Here is a 21837-nt window from a genome sequence, read left to right on the forward strand (position 1 = left end):
CAAATATTGTTGTGTTACAAAAACATCAAAATACAGCACACAATTAAACAGATTAAAATAAGTATTTTACTCTATCTACTCTATAGATTTAGATTTAACATTTAGATTTATCATTTAGATTTAGATTTAACATTAACATTTGTATTTAAACATTTAAAATATCTCTAAGTTGACAAATGTTGTTGTAAATGTGCAAAAAAGTAATTCTCAAAAATTCACACCAGTTTTTTAAACATTGTTTGAAGCTAAATGTGACAAAAATTGTTGCTGTTATTTTCAGCGTGAGCCGCTTTACAAACGGCACCCCATATTACTCAAGTATGATATTTAAATACAAGTTTGAGGGTTTGCACTTGCAATTTTTATTTTATGCTACTTTTTACTTCTAAAAAGAAAAAACATATTTTTTTGCAAAGTAAAGAGTACAATTTTATTTACGCTTCATTTAAATTATATTTTTCTTTTATTTATAGAAATATTAGTCAAAACAACTATACTGGTTAAAGCTAAAAGAGCTGAACCAAATACTCCACAAATTACTGGCCTTAGGGGTGTTGGTTAGCTCAGTTGATAGAGCATCCCATGTACTATGGCTCAGTCCTTTGCCGCAGTGGCCCAGGGTTCAAATCTGACCTGCAGCACTTTTGCTGCATGTCATTCCCCATCTCTCTTCCCACATTCCTGTCACTCTTCAGCTGTCTTTTTCAAATAAAAGCTTGAAAAAGGCCAAAAACAATTATTTACTATTATTACTCCACTATACTTCTGAGGAAAATATTGTAAAATGTACTCCAATACACACGCTGCTTTATATAAAAATAAAAAGTGTATGTGTGTGTGTATACTGTGTGTATATATAAATTAAAAAAATCCCCTTCTCACCCTACGGTGGGTGGTGGTGTATCTTCCTCGAGCTTGGGTCCTCTACCAGAGGCCTGGCAGCATGAGGGTTCTGCGCAGTATCTTAGCTGTTCCTAGGACTGCACACTTCTGGATGGAGACCTCAGGTGTTGTACCTGGAATCTGCTGTAGCCACTCCTCCAGTTTGTGGAGGTTTCCTCTTTCAGCCCTTGGTATTTCTCGATCTTCTCGTGTTCCTTCTTCCTAATATTGCTGTCACTGGGAATTGCTATATCATCTTCTTCTGTTGTTTGTCCACCACCCTGATGTCTGGTTGGTTAGCCATCACCAAGTGTATTGCCAGGTGAAAACAGACTTTGGTAGTGGAAGATACTGCTGAATATTGATTTACATTTTGATCACAGCGGCACCTTTAACCTTCATATCTAATGTATTGCACTGTTAAACATTTAATGTTTAACTGTGAACTAAGAATGATAATGATAGAAGTATTCAGCAAGTCTTATATCCATAACCTATTTCACATGTTTCCCTTTTTTGTAAGTCACTTTGGATAAAAGCACTCGCAAAATGACTAAATGAAAATGTAACCTAGTGTCCATGACATATCTGTGAAAGATGTAGGTTTTGTAAAATAACATCTTTATTGAGGATGTAGGAGTATTGGTATACAGTTTCTCACGTTTACTGAGAATAAATGTCAAACATAATTGTACAAAAAAGACTGACGTGGAGCCCAACACACCCGATTGCTTGCTAGATAAGTTAAACAACTAAATGTACAAAAACCTCTTCTGTACTTCTCTTCTGAAGTAGTTGAAATACCAGATTCATTGTACAAACATTTATTGACATTAACTGTACAAAAACAAAAGTAGACAACAAACAGACAAATATAAGACTGACATTGTACTTGGAAAATCTTCCAGTAAGGAGATTGATAAATGTATTATCATGAGTCCCATAAGAGTATAATAAAACAGAATTGAAGGAAATTATTGGTCATCAGAAAAATTTCAACATGAAGCCTCCAAAACGTTGTGACAGGGAGCTATTTACGATGTCTCGTCTATATCTGATGTCTGACTGTTGATCCACTTCAAAATTCTTTCTGAAGATCTAAAAGTAAAAAAGGACGAGGAAAAATCGATTACATAAAAGAAAGAGAAAAAAAATTCACTCATTTCATCTGCTGAGAACAAAACGTACCACTTTTTCTGAGAAGATCTCCTTTCCACGAACGAGCCATTCCATCCAGGAACCGATCAAAGTATTTGACGTACTTCCCCAGGCTCGTTTTTTTGTAATCTGTGAAGAAAAATAATAATGAGTGAGCGGGTTCTCTGATAATTCACAATAAACTAAAACTGCATTAGTTCTCATTGGTGGTTATGCTACTTTGTTATATAAAAATGAACCATCCTGTCCACCACTGACAGACTAGAGGCACAGAGACTGGATATTTAAGAAGACATAAAAAGCTGATTGTGAAAGGGGCCAGTTATTATTTTTGTTGTTTTTGTCTCTTTGTATATGTGAAATATATAATAAATTCAAGAGAATCTGTTACCTTCTACTGGCCTACTTAAAACTTTAAGACAAGAAAGGTAAAGCTCTTCTGTGTGACACAATAAGCCTGAAATTCAGAGTTTCACCTCTGATCTTTCGTCGCTCTGCTCCATCTTTCTCGTTCTCCTTGTCCTTGATGTCCTCTGACTTCTCATCCTCTTCGCCCATCCTGGGTCGATCCAGCTCTTCACAGATCAGACTAAGAAAATCGAAAAGGTTAAACCTCAGCTCTGATTTTATATGTGGCACCACATAAGAGCGTGAGCCTTTTAATTACCTGATTGTGGGCACAGCAAAGGGATCAAACGTATCCAGTTCTTTGATGTCCATGGGAACAGAGATGCGTCCTGAGCAGAGTTGAACAGAAAGAAATCACAGTGAGACTCAGTATTCGTGAGGCCATCTTTATTAAATCTTGTTAGATCTGTGCTCACCTGTTTTGGGATGGACACTGAAGGGGCTCTTCAGCAAGTGGTTCACCCCTTTACTGACATTTACATCGAGCCGTGGGTAACAATACTGCAGCATGATCTCTTTCTCAAAGTGTTGGCCCTTCTTGGCAGTGCTCTGGAGGAAGAAAGATTATGTCATTGTGCTTGTGTTTATCATAAATCGTCTCACCTAGTTTATTTATCATAATATAATGTAAGCAGAATTACAAACCTGTTTCCTAATGGCTTGGTCCTCGATCAGTTTCCACCGGGTCTCTGGTTTCTTCTCATTCTTGAAGTCTTGCTGTAAATCTTTTCTTACATGTAAGCACTGAGTTAAGTCCAGGTATTTTCACGAAGGCTTCTACATGGTGAAAGAGATTACATTCACGTACTTGAATCACATCTGAGACAAAGAAAAAAGGATATCTTCAGGCACAAGCGCCAGCACTTTGTCTACAGATTCCTTGCGGCCGAGTATGTCCTGATCCTGTAGTGCGTACTGGGTAAAGTAGTGGTCCACCACAGTCAAAGACTCTCTGTTGATTAAAGATGCAGACTCTTAGACAGCTGAAGTCACATCAGTCAAGAGGCAACAACCTCATTAACAGTCAGTGCAGTTAAAAAGACCTTCAGTGAGAAAATGATCTTGATTCTTACCTGATAAAAGGGTGAATTGGATCTGACAGCACAACTTTCTTCACCGTCTGTTCACCTCCCTGTAAAACAGCAAATTACAAAAATATTACAAGTAATCAACCAACTGATAAATGTAATAGCTATAGCCAGTTGATAACTGATAACAAGTATTATCCAGTTGGAGGTAGAAAGAAAGTTAAAAGTTAAAAAATTATTTGTTCAGTGCAGAGCTGCAACGGACAATTGTTCTATTATTGATTCATCTCCTATAACTGCCATAAACATTATTAATGTTTCATTTACAAATATATTGTTTCTATGACTTATTTTCATGAATATTTGTATTGTATAAACTCCATGTTCTACAGGGATACATTTAATTCCTCCCAGAAGAAGTACAGTAGCAGCAGGAGAAGGAGAAGTTTTATGCGTTGTTTCAGGATCTTCTCTCATCTTTCTACTGTTACCTTCACCAAGCTGAGGTATTCTGCGACTGCAGAGCGAGCTGCTACAGAGAGCTTCCTGGCAGCTTCGTCGCACACCCAGCAATGCACTCCTCTTCTGCCAGAATAAACCCACAGCAGGTGCTGGAAACCAAAGTCCTCTAGAATCACACATAAATAACACAAAAACAAAACATGTTGTCGATGCTAATTTTGTAAATAACTGAGGTTAAAGATGAGCAGAAATACAAACAATGACAAACCTCGAAGAGCTCTGTCCAGGATGCGAATAGCGATGGTCATCAGTGTCCAGCACTTGGAGCAAATGTCTGCAGCACTGAAAAGTTTGTTATCTCAGTCATTAAGTGAATTTATAACAGTGCTACAATGTCATGCTGGTGTTGTCTCTCTGCTCAATATTGGGAGAATTAGATAAAAGGAAGACACTTAGATAATGTAGGAGGGGTAAGAAAAACTGGAATTAACAGAAAAGGACAAATAATTACGAGCAGATTAAGAAGAGATCACTGCAGAGAGGAGGTGACAGTGGAGCATGTCCTCATAACACGCAGGACAAACGACACAGACAGAAGGGAAATGAACCTGCATCTACCTGCAGCAGCTCCTGACATCATCATAATCAGTCATATCGATATCAAACACCAGCTCCTTTTCCAGGGCCTGGAAGGTCCCTGACTTCACTGTGTTGTGTTGATTTGGCTGTAAAGTGACAAACAGATGAAACGTCATGTGCTCGATCGTCCAGCAGGTTCTCGTGGATCGTGGCTACTGTTGTGGTCCTGCACGACGTCCACTACACATATTATTACTGTCATTATTGCTACCATATCTCCATTACAGTTTATAGTTAGTTCATGATTTGCTGCTGCTGTGCATCTGTGTCTCTATCACAGGTTCCACTGCTACTGTAATCATTTCATCATTCATTGTGATTCATTGTCATTTTGTCAGTCATTGTAATTGTACAATATGTTTGTGTTGATTTGTTCTGTACACGTGACATCCATTGCACGTCTGTCCGTCCTGGGAGAGGGATCCCTCCTCTGTGGCTCTTCCTGAGGTTTCTTCCACATTTTTCCCTGTTAAAAGGGTTTTTGTGGGCAAGTTTTTCCTCACTCGAACCGAGGGTCTAAGGACAGAGGGTGTCACTCCCTGTACAGATTGTAAAGCCCTCTGAGGCAAATGTACTTTGTGACTTTGGGCTATACCAATAAAATTGATTTGATTATGACCCTGCAGTGACACAAAAACATGAGAAACAGACACAAACAGTACATGCACACACAGCCTCACCCTGTGGCTATATATGGCTCCAATGTCAATCTTGTAAGGGTTCATCTTCTGCATCTCCTTCTCCAGCTCGCCCTGGGTGCTGAAGGACTGGTACCGGACGTAGATGTCATCTTTGAGTGTGAAGGAGAACTCTCGGTTCTGGAAGTAGTTCTTCTGCACTGAGGTCGTAAAAGAAAAGATAAAAACATATCAACCCGCTCTTTGACTCATAACATTACTGTCTGCTGTGGCTTGGACACTCACCTCCTCCGTAGTTTAGCCAGCGGTAATACTGAGCGAAGGGGAACAGCCGCTTGTAGTACAGCGGTAATAAGTCCTGGAGACAGGCCTGGTCATAGTTTGAGGCCGGCATTACCTGACGATGAAGTAACAGCTACTAAAAATGATGTTAAATTGTCACAAACACGCTGGCTAGCTGACAGCTCGTTGTGTTGTTTTACAGCGCGGGAAAAAGCTTCAGGAAAAAGAGAGAACCAATGACACGAGTCTGACGTGATGACGTCACCTAAACGCGGGGATCATGGGAAGTGTAGTTATTTAACTCTGCTGCTGTTCAATCACAGGCACCAGCTAGTGTGTGACAGATTTAACATACAAAATACTGATTTACCGTTGAGTGAATTTAAACAGTGACTGGGAGTTAAACTCTGCTACCAACCAATGAAATAAATCCAACACATTTGAATGAATAAATAGAAGATTTGAAGATTTGTGCTCTTGAGTTTCTTACCTGATAAAAGGGTGAATTAGATCCGACAACTTTACACCTCCCTGTAAAACAGCAAATCACAAAAGTTAAAATTGGTTTTCTAGTAATCAACCAACTGATAACTGTAATAGTTATAGCCAGTTGATAACTGAAGTATTATCCAGTTGGAGGTAGAAAGAAAGTCTTTAATAAATTTTGTGTTCAGTGCGGAGCTGCAACGGACATTTGTTCTGTTATTGGTTCATCTCCTATAACTGCCATAAATATTATTAATGTTTTATTTACAAATATATTGTTTCTATGTCTTATTTTCATGAATATTTGTATTGTATAAACTCTGTGAAGGATCTGCTTTCATGTTCCATGTTGTACAGGGATACAATTAATTTCTCCATGAACATGGACCACCCTAACCCCCCCTGTAAAGAGGCAATAAATGCAGTTATTATATCAAACGCTATTGTAGTTTTATTTACAAACAATGATATTATGTCATCCATATTAGAAAAAAGACACTTTACACTTATGGAAAGCAAACATATAGAAACACTGTAAAAAGTAAAATACAAATATCAAATATTAAATATAGAGACAAATAATTCACAGAATGATCATTATAATAGAAGAAATATGTATAATAAAATACAGCTAAGGCAATTCTTATAATATAAGCTTAATTACAAAAATACAATGCTGTGAGCACATTGTTTGTGTTATAAAAATCTATATTTCTAACTCATAAAGACATCTAAACCTGTGAATTTAGCACTTAGCATCTATCTTTACTTTGTGAGTCTGTTTGTTTTTTTTGCTCACTTTATCCTGATAAATGTGTTGTGATTTCAAAGCTTTGTTTAGACTATAAGTTCTTCCTTGCACCCTTAGAGGGCAGTACAGTTTCATGGAAATATTTAGAGTCCCAACAAAGAGCCAGGCAACATGACACGATTTTCATCATCGCAGATAAATAGTACTGAAACACAAATTACTTTTTCCTTCAATCTAGAGTGAGAAAATAAAAGACAAGATAATAAAAACCTCAGCTGAGGATAGGAAAGAGGACTCTTCCCTGGTTTTGTCTCAGTGTTTCTTTCTTGTTTCCATCTTCCCCTATGTGTCACAGTGTGTATTTCTGTGGGTGTGGTCTCCCTTCCTTACTGTGGCTCTACACACCTGACAATCATCAGCAAGCTGCACACCTGCCTGCTATCAAGCAATCAGCATACCTACAGGGGCTCAAGACAACCTGCCAGCGCTCAGCAAGTCATCCCGCTCATGGTTTTTTTTTTTTTTTGTGCTGTGTCTCCTGCTTATAACCAAGTTTATTTTGGATCAGTTTGTTTGCCTGCCGTTTTTGAAAGATGTACACCTGTTTCCCCATTTCAGGCCATCTACCAAACATTCACCTGGATTCTTTCCAGCTCACCTCAGCCTGCTACATCTCTCCATTCCTGCCAGTAGTCTCAATAAAAGCTCTCACCTCACCTGCCTGTCTGGTGTCTGCATTTTGGGTTCAGCTCAACTAGAAACAGGTTATGATAAAGATGTTCTGGGATGCAGAGGTCTTTCTGGGTAAACTGGTGTAATTTATCCCTTCCCTCTTCAGTCAGATACAGTTGTAGATACACGTAAAAGTACAAGGACAGCCTTTGCTTTGACATTTCAAAAGGGCACTTCTGTTGTTAAGATAAAAAGGTGCACATGTGATTCCCCTTTTTTGTCCTACCTACTAGAGTCTGGGTGGTTCACACACACTCTAGTGGCAACAATGATTGCTTAATGATGATGCGGCTTTACTGTTGGATTTCCATCCAGGAACTAAAACTCCTGAAATCTGACTGAAAAGGTACTGTTCACGCTGAAGGTTGAGAGCTGTGCAGCGACAAGAGCTCTTATCAGTTATTGTACTTCTGATATAAAATACCAGTCACTCTTTGTGCCATGGCTGTACATTAAATATGATTAGCTGTGTAATTGTATTCATTCTGTCTGTTATCCTGACCGGTCCACTGTTATTAGAAGCTTTCTCTATAATTTCGTTCCGCATCTTAACCGTCTTCATTTCACACAAAATGAGAATTTGCAGAACAGCAATGTCAACAAATTTTGCATGCAAACCTTTTTACAATGTTGATGCCGTTGGATGTATTAAATCAAAAGCCATCCAGACTTAACTAGCTGCAAGCTCTTAACATACAAAAACCTCTGCTATCAATATTTGTCCAAAACTTGCTAACCAAGGCCTCCATTCATACTACATACTTCATATGTATTTATTTTGACAGGTAGACGCTGAGAGTGCAGACCATAGCAATTACGCCGCTCTTAGCATAATACGCTGCTATATGTAAAATACCTGTGCATTAGATTAATGCTAATGAACTTTATTTTCCTTTGCGGCATCACTGAACTGTGCCACGTTCAAGTGCAATTAATAGACGAACATGGCCAATACATTTCCCCCTCATGATTGCACTTGTGTTTATGGTAATATTCTTTAATCACACCCTGATTTACATAATGTAAAAGCTCTCAACCACATCTTGAATTATGTAAATTATTTTGCTGCAAGTCGGAGGGGATGTGGTGTGTCTTTTTTTGAGGGGGTCCTTCGAAGAAATTATGTGAAATAACACCCGGGTGGCCGGCTATCTCTCACTATATTAACATTCCCACTCGTGTACCTGAAGCATATTGGTCATTTCTAAACTGTTTATACTCCCGTAGCTCAACATAAATGTAGCAGACATCACATACTACTATATATTTACAGCTTACAAACATCCACTGACCAACATTAAATGTCAGTGGGGCGAGTTAGATGAGGTGAAGCTATAACTCACATAAATCTAGGTCAGATAGTTGTCAGGTGCCCATGGAGCAGCACTATAGGTCACCATGTTAGCTGTTCTGGGGATGTTATAGAAGTCACTGCATCCTCAGGTGACCAAAGTGTGGCACCTGTCACCTTTCATCAGGAAAATATTGTTGGCACATAATAGGTCTATAGAAATCCTCTCAACCAGGCTGCAGTGACGCTGATCACATGAGTCAAAAGGCCTAAGACATAACCTTTTTAAAGTCATCCTATCCAATCATCAAGAATGCCCACATGATGTAAGCTTATCTTTAAAGGTCCAGTGTGTAGGATTTAGTAGCACCTAGCAGTGAAGTTGCAGATTGCAACCACATGAATACTTTCCCACGCCTTACCCTCATTTTCTAAACATATAGGAAAAACTCTGGCTGCAAAGTTAAAACGTAAAAAGCAAACAGCGATATCTAGATCAGAGTTTGGTTTGTCTGTTCTGGGCTACTGTACAAAAATGGTAGACTCCGTGGAAGAGGACCCTAATGAGGAATGCTGCCTACAGGTACTCCTAAATCTTACACACTGAAAAGATTGGCTTTCTTTCCAAGAGTGAGTTCAGAAGTTTGATACCCCTTGGATTTTTGTGAATCAACTGTGGAGCTTGCACCAAAGTCAGGATGCTTAATTTAACCATAAAGATGGGAAGAAGATGAAATTGCTAAATTGCACGGCTCACTCCAAATGTTTAAAATATGTCTACCAGCAACTTTTAAACTCACTAATTAGCATGGATGTCATTTGCTTAATCTGTATATATTTACCATCTTGGTTAGAGTTTCAGCATGCTAAAATTTGCTAATTAATCAGTATTAAACCCAAGCTAATAAAATTTTCTTGCAGGTATAATCAACTAAAGTATTGGATAAATGAAAAAAAAAATGGTGATAATACTGGATAAAAAGTTAATAGATCACGAGAGTTATTAATTTTCAATTTCAATTCAATTTTCAATTTTATTTGTATAGCCCAAAGTCAAAGTACATTTGCCTCAGAGGGCTTTACAATCTGGACAGGGAGTGACACCCTCTGTCCTTAGACCCTTGGTTCGAGTGAGGAAAAACTTGCCCACAAAAAACCTTTAACAGGGAAAAAAGGTGGAAGAAACCTCAGGAAGAGCCACAGAGGAGGGATCCCTCTCCCAGGACGGACAGACGTGCAATGGATGTCACATGTACAGTTCTTCTTGAGTAGGCATGACTGTGCGTACCAACTTTCGAGAGTTAAATTTCAGATAGAAACGTGGTATCAGCATAACTCTTGGCTGGAGAGTCAATAGGTTTATTTCCCAAATGTGAAACTTTAAACTCAAGGTCTTTCGTCTATCCTGTGTAAATAAAGCTCATGTTTAAAGAGGTGACGCTTCTTCTTGTGGCTGTGATAACAGCACAAAACAAACAAATATGTGAGTTTCAAATAACAAATACTCTAATCTAAAAATGAAATCCGAATGGGGGCAGCAGCTTCTGTGCAACACATTTAAGACATACTGTTTTACATCGTGTTGAAAGTCACACAGTAAGACCACTTAAAGGCAAAAATGGAGCATGAGGGAGGGGAAGCATTAAGGTGAGTGTAAGAGTTAACATGTTATGTTGTGCTTGCGACAAAGGGGGGTGGGGGGGCAGAGCACGAAGATAGAAATTGCAACGAAGCAAAACAGAGAGCGGGAAACAGTTTACCTTGTTCCTTTGTGCACCAGGCAGCAGGTGCAACTGATGTCCCCATTCAGAGCTTCACGCTATACATTAATGTCATCAAAGAGCCACCTGTGACAGTGAACAGTTGTTTCCATGTATGTTCCACACAACTAGCGATGCTCCACTTCCTGTCCAAATGGCTGACACTAGTTATACTTCTGATTGATGAAGCCATCTGTCATCAGTCACATACAAACACACTTGTATGTTTTATAGCTAGACACCAAACACACTAAAATTAGAGAATAGAGCAATATATTTCTGTGTAATGTTTTCATCATGACATGTCGCTGACCTCTGAACTGAGACGCACACACACAACCAGTTGTACTATTGACACAAGACAGATAACAGACGAGACGGCCTATAACCAGAGAGACTAATCATGTTTTCCACAGAGAGAACATTAAGAGTGTAGAAATTCCCCTTTTACTCCATAGTGTTCATGGAAAAGTTTGGCATCTTGGGTTTTTCAGAATTACTTTTTCTCCCCTTTGCCTGCCAAGAATTAGATCCGCGTGCGCTGAGGCATCAGCTGGTTAACAAGCCAAGAAAAATAATCCAGCACATCATTTTCCGATAAAATCATGACTGGTCATTTTTTCACTTTTGATTTCATACAGAAACAACATAATGAAACATGCTATTTTAAGAGCTTTGGACTGATCCAGGCTAGCTGTTTCCCTCTGCTTCCAGTCATTGTGATTCATTGTTTTTTACACTCAATACCAACAAAATAATAAAAACATAAAGACCTTGTTGTGTCAGTGTGCTTTGGAGTATCCTTTACCTTCATAATGGGAAACGATGTTCTCATGAAGTATAAATAAGCAGCTAAGTTGATTGACAGGTAGATGCCGCTACAGGTAGCTTGTTTAATCACCCAGGCGTCATCCGAGCACGCCTCAGCTCCATTCATAATCCACGTCTTTCCAATTTTTAGATTAGCCCAGAGGCAGCATAGATCGACTGCTAAAATGGCTGCAGTTGGAGCCTCCACAGTCTGAGCTTCAGAACGGCACTTCAGAAACCTGTGGGTGGTGTCATGGATACAACGTCCCTCTTTATACTGTCTATGGTCTACAGCCATATGTATGAACTTCTTAGGCACAGGTACAAGTACAAGTACCTTAAATTTGTATTTATATATAGTACACTGTTTTTATGGTAAAAAACTGGCATCTGTGGTTGTCAGACCTTTACCGTAATAAATCCGGTATATTTTTTTCTGCTATGATTGTAATAGGATATTAGTACGGTTGATTTTATGGTTTTATTACATATTTTACTGTATAAACTGTTTTTTTCCATCAGAAGAAACACTGTTTTGCCATATATTTGACATGAAAAAAAAATCTAAAAAGGTTTTGCCATGAGATTTTACAGTGTTTTACTGTAATATTAACAGTCTCCAATGTAAGTTACTATATTCTATATTAATTTCTTTAGATTGCTGTTTATTTCAAGGTTTTGCCCTGATATAGCACTGTTTTACTGCTACACAATTTCATGTAATCTCTTAATGTTTTTACTGTAAAACAGTGGTATGTACTCAGTACATTCCTTTGGACATACCCTGGGTATCTCCCTGCAGTTCATCATCCACCATTACCAACAGGACCTCGTGTGCTGCCCTCCTCCGCCTCCTCCTCCTCCTTTCATTGGTTGGCGCGACAATATAAAGTTCCGCAGTGACTCCCTCATTGACTGCTGCTCTGCCTCACTCAGCGATCCACTGACTGACTGACTGAGAGGAAGAAGAGGAGGAAGAGGAGTAACACAGCTGGTTACCGAGAGGATTTACAACAACTTTATCTCGTATTGTTTCATTCAGCTCCATCATGAAGGAGAGGAGACTCACGCAGCCGTTTGTAGCGAGGTGTAAACTAGTGCTCGTCGGGGACGTCCAATGCGGTAAAACAGCGATGTTACAAGTCTTGGCCAAGGACTGCTATCCAGAGGTATGATGAGATTTATGGACAACGTTATAATGTCTCCAATGTACTCTGACTGCAACAAGCATTATTTAAAATACAACATTTAAATATTACCTAAAGGATTACTTTTTTAAAATTATAGTAATGCTTAATTTAAATGTATAGTGATCCTCTCCTATTTTTTAAAACTCCCATGGTGCCACACAGCTCTTAGTATTATTGGATTGGCATGCAATACTTGTGTAGTGAAGGATCTGTGACAATAGGCTCTGTTTTCATGGGTTTTATGCAGTAATGTAAGAACATAAAGTCCTTACAGATTGGGAATAATACTAGTTTAAAATCATTGATCATACTGTTGTTTCATTTGCTTTACAAATATATTATATAAATAAATGTTATATAATTCTAATAATTACACTTACACCTGCTTAGTCACTTACATTGTGACTGTGTGTTATTCTATATATCTTGCTAATGTATTCATATATAAATCTTAACAGTTTTAAAAAATATATATTTTTACATATGTACATTACTTTGCACTTTCCTGCTTTTTGCACTTCTTTTCAGAGGCTAAACTGCATTTTGTTGTCTCAGTACTCGCATTTTGTGCAGTGAATCTAATCTAATCTAACTGTATTTGTATTATAGCACCTTTTAAAAAACAGAGTTTGCAAAGCATTGCGACAGACAAGCACATACAGGATACTCAGTTAAAATAGCAACAGAGAGACAAACAAAAGCAAGATAAACATTAAGATTTAAGAGCACAAGGATCTAAAACAATTAGAAAAAAACAATAAAATACACAAACATATATATTTTTTTATAACAAGACAACATCACATAAAAGCAAGTTTTAATTATATATTTAAAATTCACTGGTAACTTGTAATGGACATTGGTCCTTGTAGTCTAAATGATTAACCTGGTTATAAATGACCCTTCCTTTCTAGACGTACGTCCCGACTGTGTTTGAGAACTACACGGCCTGTCTGGAGCTTGAAGACCAGCGTGTTGAGCTCAGCCTTTGGGACACATCAGGTGAGGATTAAACTCACAGTTTAATAAAACTGCCTCTTGCACAAAAGGACGAGGCTGCTATCTCCCCTCCCTCCCTCCCTCGCTCTCTATCTTTGACTGGCTGCCAATTTAAAAGTCTCCCCATGCTTTCATAGTCAGTGTTTGTGAAATAGTTTCACTACTGTATTCATTGGCTCATCTGTGGAACTTGTTTACCCTCCCAGCACCGCAGTCAGTCTGGAGTCGAGGGGTAACAACTGTAAATGAGGCTTCACCTCATTCATTGTTTTACAAACAGTGTTGTCGCTGTTTACTCAGACGTCACTATCTGCCAATCCTGTTTTGATGCAGCTAAGCAGCTTTTCACTGGTGTGAAATCTGCTGAGAGATCTTCTTTGGTGGATTGGTGGAGGTAGTGAACGTCAGGCCTGAGCAGTAACCCTGCCTGGATTACTCACCGAACAACCGCGGTCCAGTTTTGCATGGAAAATCACGTCATACATGCTTAAAATATAAAAAAAGACCCCACAATTAAAGACAAACAGGGCCCCCAGTTTGAGAAATACAACTAAGCTATTATGAAAATCCCCTTACTGGGTACTAAATACTCATCAGGGTCCTGGAACAGCACTATTTCTGTCATGATGACTGCTTTTGATCTAAATTTATGTGGCATTTCAGTTTGATGTGTAAGATTTTGAAAATGAAACTGTTACCACAGTATTATTGGAGCTTTCAGCAGATTATATTATAGTTAACTGATCTAAGGCTGCAACCTACAATTGTTTTCAGTATCGATTAATCTACAAGGTATTTTCTTTTTTCATCGCTCAATTAAATTTGTTTAAAATAACTGATTATGATTACCCAAAGCCTAAGCTGGCCTCTTCAAATTACTTGTCCCATATCAGGAACGCAAAGAAGGCGTGGGGATTTATGGAGAGTGACTTGTTCTGTAGCCAGCCTCAAGTGGCCGCTTGAGGAACTGCAGTTTTTAGCTTCACTTCACAGCCACAGCCCATGAACAACTCAAAGATATTCAGTTTATAAAGATATAAAATGGAGAAAAGCAGCAAATCCTCACAATCGAAAAGGCATAACAAAGAAATTGTTGCAATTTTCACAAAAAAAAATGAAAATAATAGAGATGATTGTCTGATGATTAAAATAAATAATTCAGCAGCTACTGTATGGATGAAGCATAAATGCCAACGGTTGGTACCAGCTCCTTTTTAAATGTGATAATATTGGATAAAATCCCAATATGTTTGGGTTTTGGACTGTTGGTCGAACAAAACAAGACATTTGAAGACGTCACCATGACCTCCAAATTACAATTAATCAAGAAAATAATCTGCAGATTAATCTATCTGAAAACAATCACTAGTTGCAGCCCTGACACATACAATCTGAAATGTTTTTTAAAGCTGCTGTCACGAGAACCTTCTGTGAACCGTGTTATCGGATGAATTGTAGCAACCTACTGACATAATGAGCTTAAACCGATAAATTATGATAAATTATGTAAATACTCTGGGATCAATAAGAGAAGCCGTCCTGTATAGATTGTTTTCATAACAGCACTGGCTGAGGCATTGTGCTCAGAGGAAGTTGAACAGTGCCAGTTGGCCTGGATAGGGGTTGTTTCACAGGGTAGAGGGGGATGCCTCGTCCATGCAGGGGGTGGAAGTCTCTGTCGGCAATCTGTGTATGTCTATGTGTGTGTGTGTCCTGTCTTACTATGTGTGTGACTGTGCATGTGTGTGTGGTGTGGAGTCACTGTGAACAGAAGGCACAAGTGAGGGATACTGAGCGACGAGATATGCATGACCTCCCCACTGTGTTGCCTAAAGAAAGGTGTTATGTAACCAAAACCAGCTCTGAACTAATGTAGGTTTGTGTGTTTGTCTCCCATGGAGTAAAAAAAACTTTGTGGACAGTCACCCTTTCCAGAGGAAACATTGCATAAGACCTATTTACATTTGCAATACACATAAACAGACCACTGCTGTCACTCTTGGTGTATATTTCCATTCTCCAACATTTTGGGCTGCAAGTAAATTTTTTATTTATTTATAAATTTGATAGATTTTTATCATTGATTAATTAATTAATTCTTGATTAATTGAATTAATAGCCAATCACAGTGTCCTAAAGCCTAAGTTCACAGCTTTAGATGTCTTGTTTTGTCTGACGAACACTCCAAAACACGGAAATATTCAGTTTAAAGTCTTATGAGTTGAAGAAAAGCAGCAAATTCTTCAAATTTATAAGCTGAAACTAGAAAATGTTTGGCACTTTTGCTTGTAAAATTACTTAAAACAATCAATCAGAATCACTTTTATTGGCCAGGTATGTGTACACATGCAAGGAATTTGACATTCAGTTTCACTTTGCTCTCAATGCACACACACACACACACACACAGATAGAGACGTAAATACAGACGTCCAGTTGTGGGACTGTTTTTGTTGGCGGAGATAAATAAATGATTAAATAAACAAACAAATCACAATCTGTGATTGATAACTGTTGTGTATAGACAATATCACACTCGAGGTCACAATGTTATACTGAATATCAACACGTCTGTGATAATAAGATAATCGTGGCTGTGCTGATATTTAGTGTAACATCATGACCTCGAGTGTGATATTGCGTAATTATCTGTTATTAAAATTTATTTTGTGGCAATCAAAACATCCTTTTCTTTCATCAAGTTCCTCATATGCTTAGCTCTACAATGCTCCAGGTGTCTTACTCTTACTTAGAGGTTCATGTTTCATCTCTTTGTGAACCATGAGCATTTTTCCAGTTATCGTTGCATCATTTAGACAGACAGACGGTTTTATCTTATTCAAGTCCTTCTATTTGCTTTCTTTCTGTGAGAATAGAGAGGGCAGCTTCAACGCATCAGTTAATGTTTGCTCAACTGAAAGTGTGTGTGTGCGTGTGCGTGTGCGTGTGCGTGTGTGTGTGTGTGTGTGTGTGTGTGTGTGTGTGTGTGTCCAGGCAGGGGGTTGTTAATGCGTGGGAGGCAGTGGGTGCTAGAAGTTGTGTAGATGTCTCTGCCTCCTCTTTCTCAAGCCTTACATCACCCTGGATAGTTATGTGATGTGAAAGTTATTGATAGTTGCATGTTGTATAAGTCTGCAGATTGAAGTCAAAGATTCAGACAGACTGAGGTAACCTGAATGGGCTTCTTGGTGGTTGTATTGTAGTACATTTTATTCATGAATGTCTTAAGAGGCTGCCAAATTCATCAAGACAACATAATTGTTAGTTAGTTCCGGTAGAAGCTTATTAGAAGTATCTATTCCTGATATAATTATAGTCTCATATATTTACAAGGAGATCTTCTGGTGCGCCCCCGAGGACAGGAGTAGGAAATTAAATCTCACTGTTGCTGTGTGGGGAGCGATTAGGTGGCAGAGGGAAGACAATAGAGAGCGGACATCCTGCCAGTCTGTTTTTAGCGCAGGAACCTTCCTGAGGGTTATAACACATAGCTGTGCTGTTTATGGAAACGTTAAGAAAAATATGCTTCCTTCACACCATAATTCACATTCTCATAACTGAGGTCTTGGATTTATGAGACAAAGGTTAGGGTAGACTGTCTGAGTGAGGTGATGGATGTGATCATTTAGAGGATTGGTGGTTGAAAAGAAAAGTTACTATTACATCCATTTTTTACCGTTTATGTGGGGTCGCGTCACGATGGAAACAGGTTTAGCAGGGTGACGTGAAGGAGCAGCATCTCTACTCCAAGCTCCCTCCAGATGTCCGAGGTCCTAACCTTATCTCTAAGGCTGAGCCCGGTCACCCGGTGGAGAAAGCACTCATTTTGGCATCCACACTCTCATTCTTTCGGTCACTATCCAAAGGTCATGACCATAGGTGAGGTTTGGAGCGTAGATGGACTGGAAAGTCTAGAGCTCTGCCCTCTGGCTCAGCTCTCTCTTTCCCACATTGATCCAACCCGCTGGTCCATCTCATGCTCCATATTCCCATCACTTGTGAACAAGACCCCAAGATACTTGAACTCCTTTGCCTGGGACAGCAACTTTCTCCCAACCCAGGGGAAGCAAAATCATTGGTAGAGTCATAAATGTGCAGTAAAACATGCAGGATGCAATCACAATAAAATTTTGGGGACATATAAACAGTCGCACTTTAAATGACTACAATCTCATGGTCATTGCACTGGTTTACTTCACATTTCTGTGCAATTCTCTGTAATATTCTCAGACATCATTTGCATGTTGACCAAAAATCATGACTATCAACCAGTCAGGTTAAGCCACCCTGGGAGCAAGTAGGGCTTTGGTACCTTGCTCAAGGTCAAACTCAAATGTGAAGCAGCTACCTGTCCACGCTCCATACTGTAGTACTGTGCCATCAAGTTTCCAAGAGAGTTAGACTTCACTTAGATATCACTTGATATCAAAAGACTTGGAAACAAAGAAACATTTGTAACAAAATCCACCTGCAGACTCCTCTAAAGCTGACTACGATTAAAGCCATTCTATGTCTTGCCTACTGAGACTCCAGGGAGTTTTTGTGTTCAGGCAAATCTGAAGATGTAGAACATAATTCACTGTGAAACAGCAAATTGTCATTCCTAATTTTGTTGCTGTTGGACAAAACAAGGTTTCCTGTTTCCTCCTGTTCCCAGTCTTAGGATAAACTAACCTGCTTCTGGCTGTACCTTCATATTTATTTAGAAAAGAGATCCTCTATTTTAACTCTTCACAAAGAGGCAAACTAGCATGTTTCACCAAATTTCATGCTTTTACTTTATGGATTAAATTGCCTTTTACTCAGTGTCTGTTTTTTGGCACTTTATCTGATACTGAGCATGCAAGCCAAAGAAAACCTCATAGAAAAAGTATCCTGTGATGATAAATTAGCTTTACAGGACATCTGGTAGGTTAATAAAAAATTGTTAAATAAAGTTTGCTATTGCCTAATAATGGAAAGGCGCACTACCTGTGACTCAGTGAGTTTACTGGAAACATTCCTTGCAGTGGGAAGGCGTCAAACTTTGTGAAATGATTTTGCTCTCTTATCGGTTTGGCATGGGTGTGCGTGACTGTTTTGTGTTTGTACTGTGTGAAAGTGAGGAGGCCGATTGTGTTAGAACATTATAATAGTGTCAGCTGGATGCAGAACATAGAAAGAGAGTTTCTTTTTTCCGCTTGCTGACTAAGGAAAATCTGTTTTAGATGTTTTGAGCACGGAGCCCACATTCCTAAACTCCTAAATATTAATAAAAGTGAATGCTTTTATCTCTCAGCTACATAAGACATTGTGTGTGCCAAACAGCAACCTCAGTGGCTGTGAAGTGACAGCCACTTGTTTGAGCTCCCAGGTGTCATTCAGTCCACCTCAGCTCCACCAATGATCCACATCTTTACTGAATTTTAGATTTCATTTGATTTAGATTTAGAATTTTAGAGAAATCTGTGGTCATGGGTATGACGTCCATATCTATACTGTCTATAATCCTGACTTTACTCTGTTTCTTTCTTTAGGTTCTCCTTATTATGACAACGTCAGACCACTCTGCTACAGCGACTCAGATGCAGTGCTCTTATGCTTCGACATCAGCCGACCAGACACAGTAGACAGTGCGCTGAAGAAGGTACGACACAGTTTTGCAACTTAATTTTACTTGATCAAGAATCTGTCTCATGTTCACTCTTCATATGTTAAATACTTGACACCTGTTTCTACTGTCCTTGCAGTGGAAAGCAGAGATCCAGGACTTCTGTCCCAGCACACGGATCTTGTTAATAGGCTGCAAGACAGACCTGCGCACAGACGTATGCACTCGCATGGAGCTATCCAATCAGAAACAGACTCCCATCTCCCATGAGCAGGTTTGTTCCATGAATCGTTCTTCCTCTGTGTGTCTATTTAGGTTTCCGTCTAGACTGGGTACTCGTAGAAATCCCCCTTTTTGTTTTAGTCTGCTCCGGCTCACATGTTTCACATATTTTTTCTTCACATCGCAGGGTTCGTCCATGGCGAAGCAGGTTGGAGCGGAGGCCTACCTGGAGTGCTCGGCCTTCACATCAGAGAAGAGCATCCACAGTGTTTTCCGTACTGCGGCTCTGGCCTGCATGAACAAACTTCAGCCTGCCAATAAACCCAGTCCCATCCGCCGCCTCTCCAAGAGACTCCTACACCTTCCCAGCAAGACAGAGCTGCTCTCCTCCACCTTTAGCAAGGACAAGTCCAAGAGCTGCTCCATCATGTGAATACTGCTGAGATCATGCTGGGGGTAAAAAAAAAAAGAAAAGAAAAGAAAGCAAGGACAAGCGGACTGCAGATGCTTCAGCAGGGTGTACAAGGGAAAGAGAGTAAAAAGACTCTCTCTCCTTTGCAGCATCCTAACCCAAAATTCCCTGTTGACTGATCATGTCACCAGCACACAGTACAGAGACAGTGTGAAACCACATTTCTGATCATTTAAATACACGTAAACAAAGGCGTAGACCTGTTAGACCTGTTGTGAGCTTAAATAAGGTGAGTGCCTCCTCTTTTCTACAGGGGGAAGTGGTTGTAAAACACGGCATTACCCTGATTTGAAATTCTGATAGCGCCGCCCTTTTCCCATCCATCTCTCTATCTGAATGACTCTTTAAGGTCATGATATGTAAAATCTGACAGTGACCGGAAGTGGTATCTACAGAAAATGCGTATCGTCGAGCCCTTGAAGACGTTATCCTCCCCTCCTCCCGCTGACCCCCCTCGCAGTATTTCATTTGGAAATTAAAGCTGACAGTGGAGGGGGAAAAAACAAAACAGGGAGGGGATTTGGCAAAGCGAGAGGGTTCACTTGCAAAAGCCGCGGAGAGGACGTACTAAGGCAGATCTGAAGGAGCGCAACTCAGCACTCACATGAAACCATGAAAAACGTCTACGGTGGACGTGTCGTGACAGAAAAGCCCGGGCCATGTAAAGACTGTCTGTCATGATTTCCCTTTCATCACCACAGCAGTCTTAATTGTTCAGTGTTATTATGATTTTAGTGATGTTACATTAATAATACATCATCTCACTGTTCCCTGCTACTTAAAGAGCTGCTTAATGGATACTGGCTTTGATATACCTTTAAAAGACAGAACAAAGATTTCTTTATACACTCAAACTGGATGGATTTTATGTATCAAAAGGAGTCTTTAGAAATCTTTTTCAATCATCCTCATCCTTTTGGACTGTAAATTTGTTAAGCCGGTCCTCTCACCATCGTTTCGTCAGGCTCCAGGTGCTTGGTTAAGCTGTTATGTAACAGTTATCTACGATGCCCCTGCTGACGTTTCTAGTTGCATTAAAGTTAAATGTCCCTGAGGTGATACATGGGAAGGTTGAGTTGAATCCAAGCGGGAATCTCCATGGCTATGAATGCAGTTTGCATAAAATTGCAGTTCCTCAAACAGCCACTCAAGGCTGGCTACAGAACGAGTCAGTCTCCATAAGTCCCCATGTTAAATGTCCAACTTCACAGCAGAAATAAACATGTTTACAGTCTCGTACAAAACAAAGTTTTGGTCTCTATAGCTAATTTCCCCGTTCATGGCAACTGTACTGAATCTGAATTTTTACATAACTCACATGTTTAAATTATATTAAGGCTTAAAGTTATGCATAATTAACAGCATGGCTGCTTTGACTGACAGATAGGCTCGTCTGAGCATCCAGGCCTCAGGTCTGCCAATGATCTACGTCTTTGCCCATTTTTAGATTAGCTCGGGAGGCGGCAGAACCACATTTTGAGCTTCAAAACGGCTCTTCAGAAACTTGTCACACATACGCTGTCCATTCTTTAAACTGTCCATGATGTTAACAGTTATCTCTGATGCCTCTGAAGTCTTAAACGTCCCTGAGGTGATCGGCGGGAAGGTTGAGTTGAATCACACAAACAGGCTGGTCCTGTTTTTGTTTTTCCTTCCTCTTTTTATGCTTTAAAAATATTTTTTTATTTTTCCCTTAAATAAAAAAAAAAACTATTCTTGACATTTTCCATTTCTTAAATATCTTTTTTTTTTCTTCTTTTCCTGGATGTTTCTACTTTGCTCGTGGCTGTTCTTTTTGTAGCTGATGTTGATGTCGTTTTCTTGTATTCGCTCGAGTCTTCTGGCATTAGCGGCTGTTGACAGCTCAGCTAATGGAGGACTTGATGAATAGTAGGTCTGCACCCTGAGAAACCCGGAGATCTCTGGATGTACGGCGCACTGGAAATTTAACGCGTTGCCTAGCAACAGTGTGAGGAGGGTGGGTGGTGGTGGGAGCAGAGCAGAGAGATGTCTCTCCGAGAGGTTCACCTCACCTTT

General features: G+C 39.5%; 2 protein-coding genes across 3 annotated transcripts; one reads left to right on the forward strand and one right to left on the reverse strand.

The window, feature by feature from the left end:
* Positions 1-1690: 1690 nt before the first annotated feature.
* Positions 1691-12159, reverse strand: prim1 (DNA primase subunit 1). Of its 2 annotated transcripts, none has more exons than XM_027277282.1 (15): positions 12111-12159; positions 5988-6028; positions 5501-5612; positions 5258-5415; positions 4557-4663; positions 4207-4280; positions 3968-4104; positions 3522-3580; positions 3291-3400; positions 3094-3185; positions 2865-2997; positions 2708-2777; positions 2517-2629; positions 2071-2169; positions 1691-1980 (listed from the first exon to the last, which is right to left on the reverse strand). In XM_027277282.1, the coding sequence occupies exons 1-15, from the start codon at positions 12142-12144 to the stop codon at positions 1961-1963; spliced, it is 1359 nt and encodes a 452-aa protein (XP_027133083.1). In that variant the 5' UTR covers positions 12145-12159; the 3' UTR covers positions 1691-1960. The 2 variants fall into 2 exon arrangements, with proteins under 2 accessions (XP_027133083.1, XP_010730006.2); XM_010731704.3 differs by lacking the exon at positions 12111-12159 and adding an exon at positions 7005-7094.
* A 68-nt stretch (positions 12160-12227) lies between these two features.
* On the forward strand, positions 12228-20623 carry rnd1a (Rho family GTPase 1a). The gene is made up of 5 exons (XM_010731705.3): positions 12228-12496; positions 13432-13519; positions 19033-19142; positions 19246-19380; positions 19516-20623. The coding sequence occupies exons 1-5, from the start codon at positions 12377-12379 to the stop codon at positions 19759-19761; spliced, it is 699 nt and encodes a 232-aa protein (XP_010730007.1). The 5' UTR covers positions 12228-12376; the 3' UTR covers positions 19762-20623.
* The last annotated feature ends 1214 nt before the right edge of the window (positions 20624-21837 follow it).

Source organism: Larimichthys crocea, unplaced genomic scaffold (genome assembly GCF_000972845.2).
Source record: "Larimichthys crocea isolate SSNF unplaced genomic scaffold, L_crocea_2.0 scaffold97, whole genome shotgun sequence".
Taxonomy (NCBI): domain Eukaryota; kingdom Metazoa; phylum Chordata; class Actinopteri; family Sciaenidae; genus Larimichthys; species Larimichthys crocea.

Excerpts from the sequence above, each read along its gene's own strand:
- prim1 (XM_027277282.1), bottom strand. The coding sequence starts at position 12,144 with ATGGTGGATGATGAACTGCAGGGAGATACCCAGG. Across the intron at positions 4,664-5,257 it reads GAGCCATATATAGCCACAGG|CCAAATCAACACAACACAGT; the intron begins GTGAGGCTGTGT and ends GTCACTTTACAG. Across the intron at positions 2,630-2,707 it reads TTTGCTGTGCCCACAATCAG|TCTGATCTGTGAAGAGCTGG; the intron begins GTAATTAAAAGG and ends CGATTTTCTTAG.
- rnd1a (XM_010731705.3), top strand. The coding sequence starts at position 12,377 with ATGAAGGAGAGGAGACTCACGCAGCCGTTTGTAGCGAGGTGTAAACTA. Across the intron at positions 12,497-13,431 it reads CCAAGGACTGCTATCCAGAG|ACGTACGTCCCGACTGTGTT; the intron begins GTATGATGAGAT and ends CTTCCTTTCTAG. Across the intron at positions 19,381-19,515 it reads CTCCCATCTCCCATGAGCAG|GGTTCGTCCATGGCGAAGCA; the intron begins GTTTGTTCCATG and ends TTCACATCGCAG.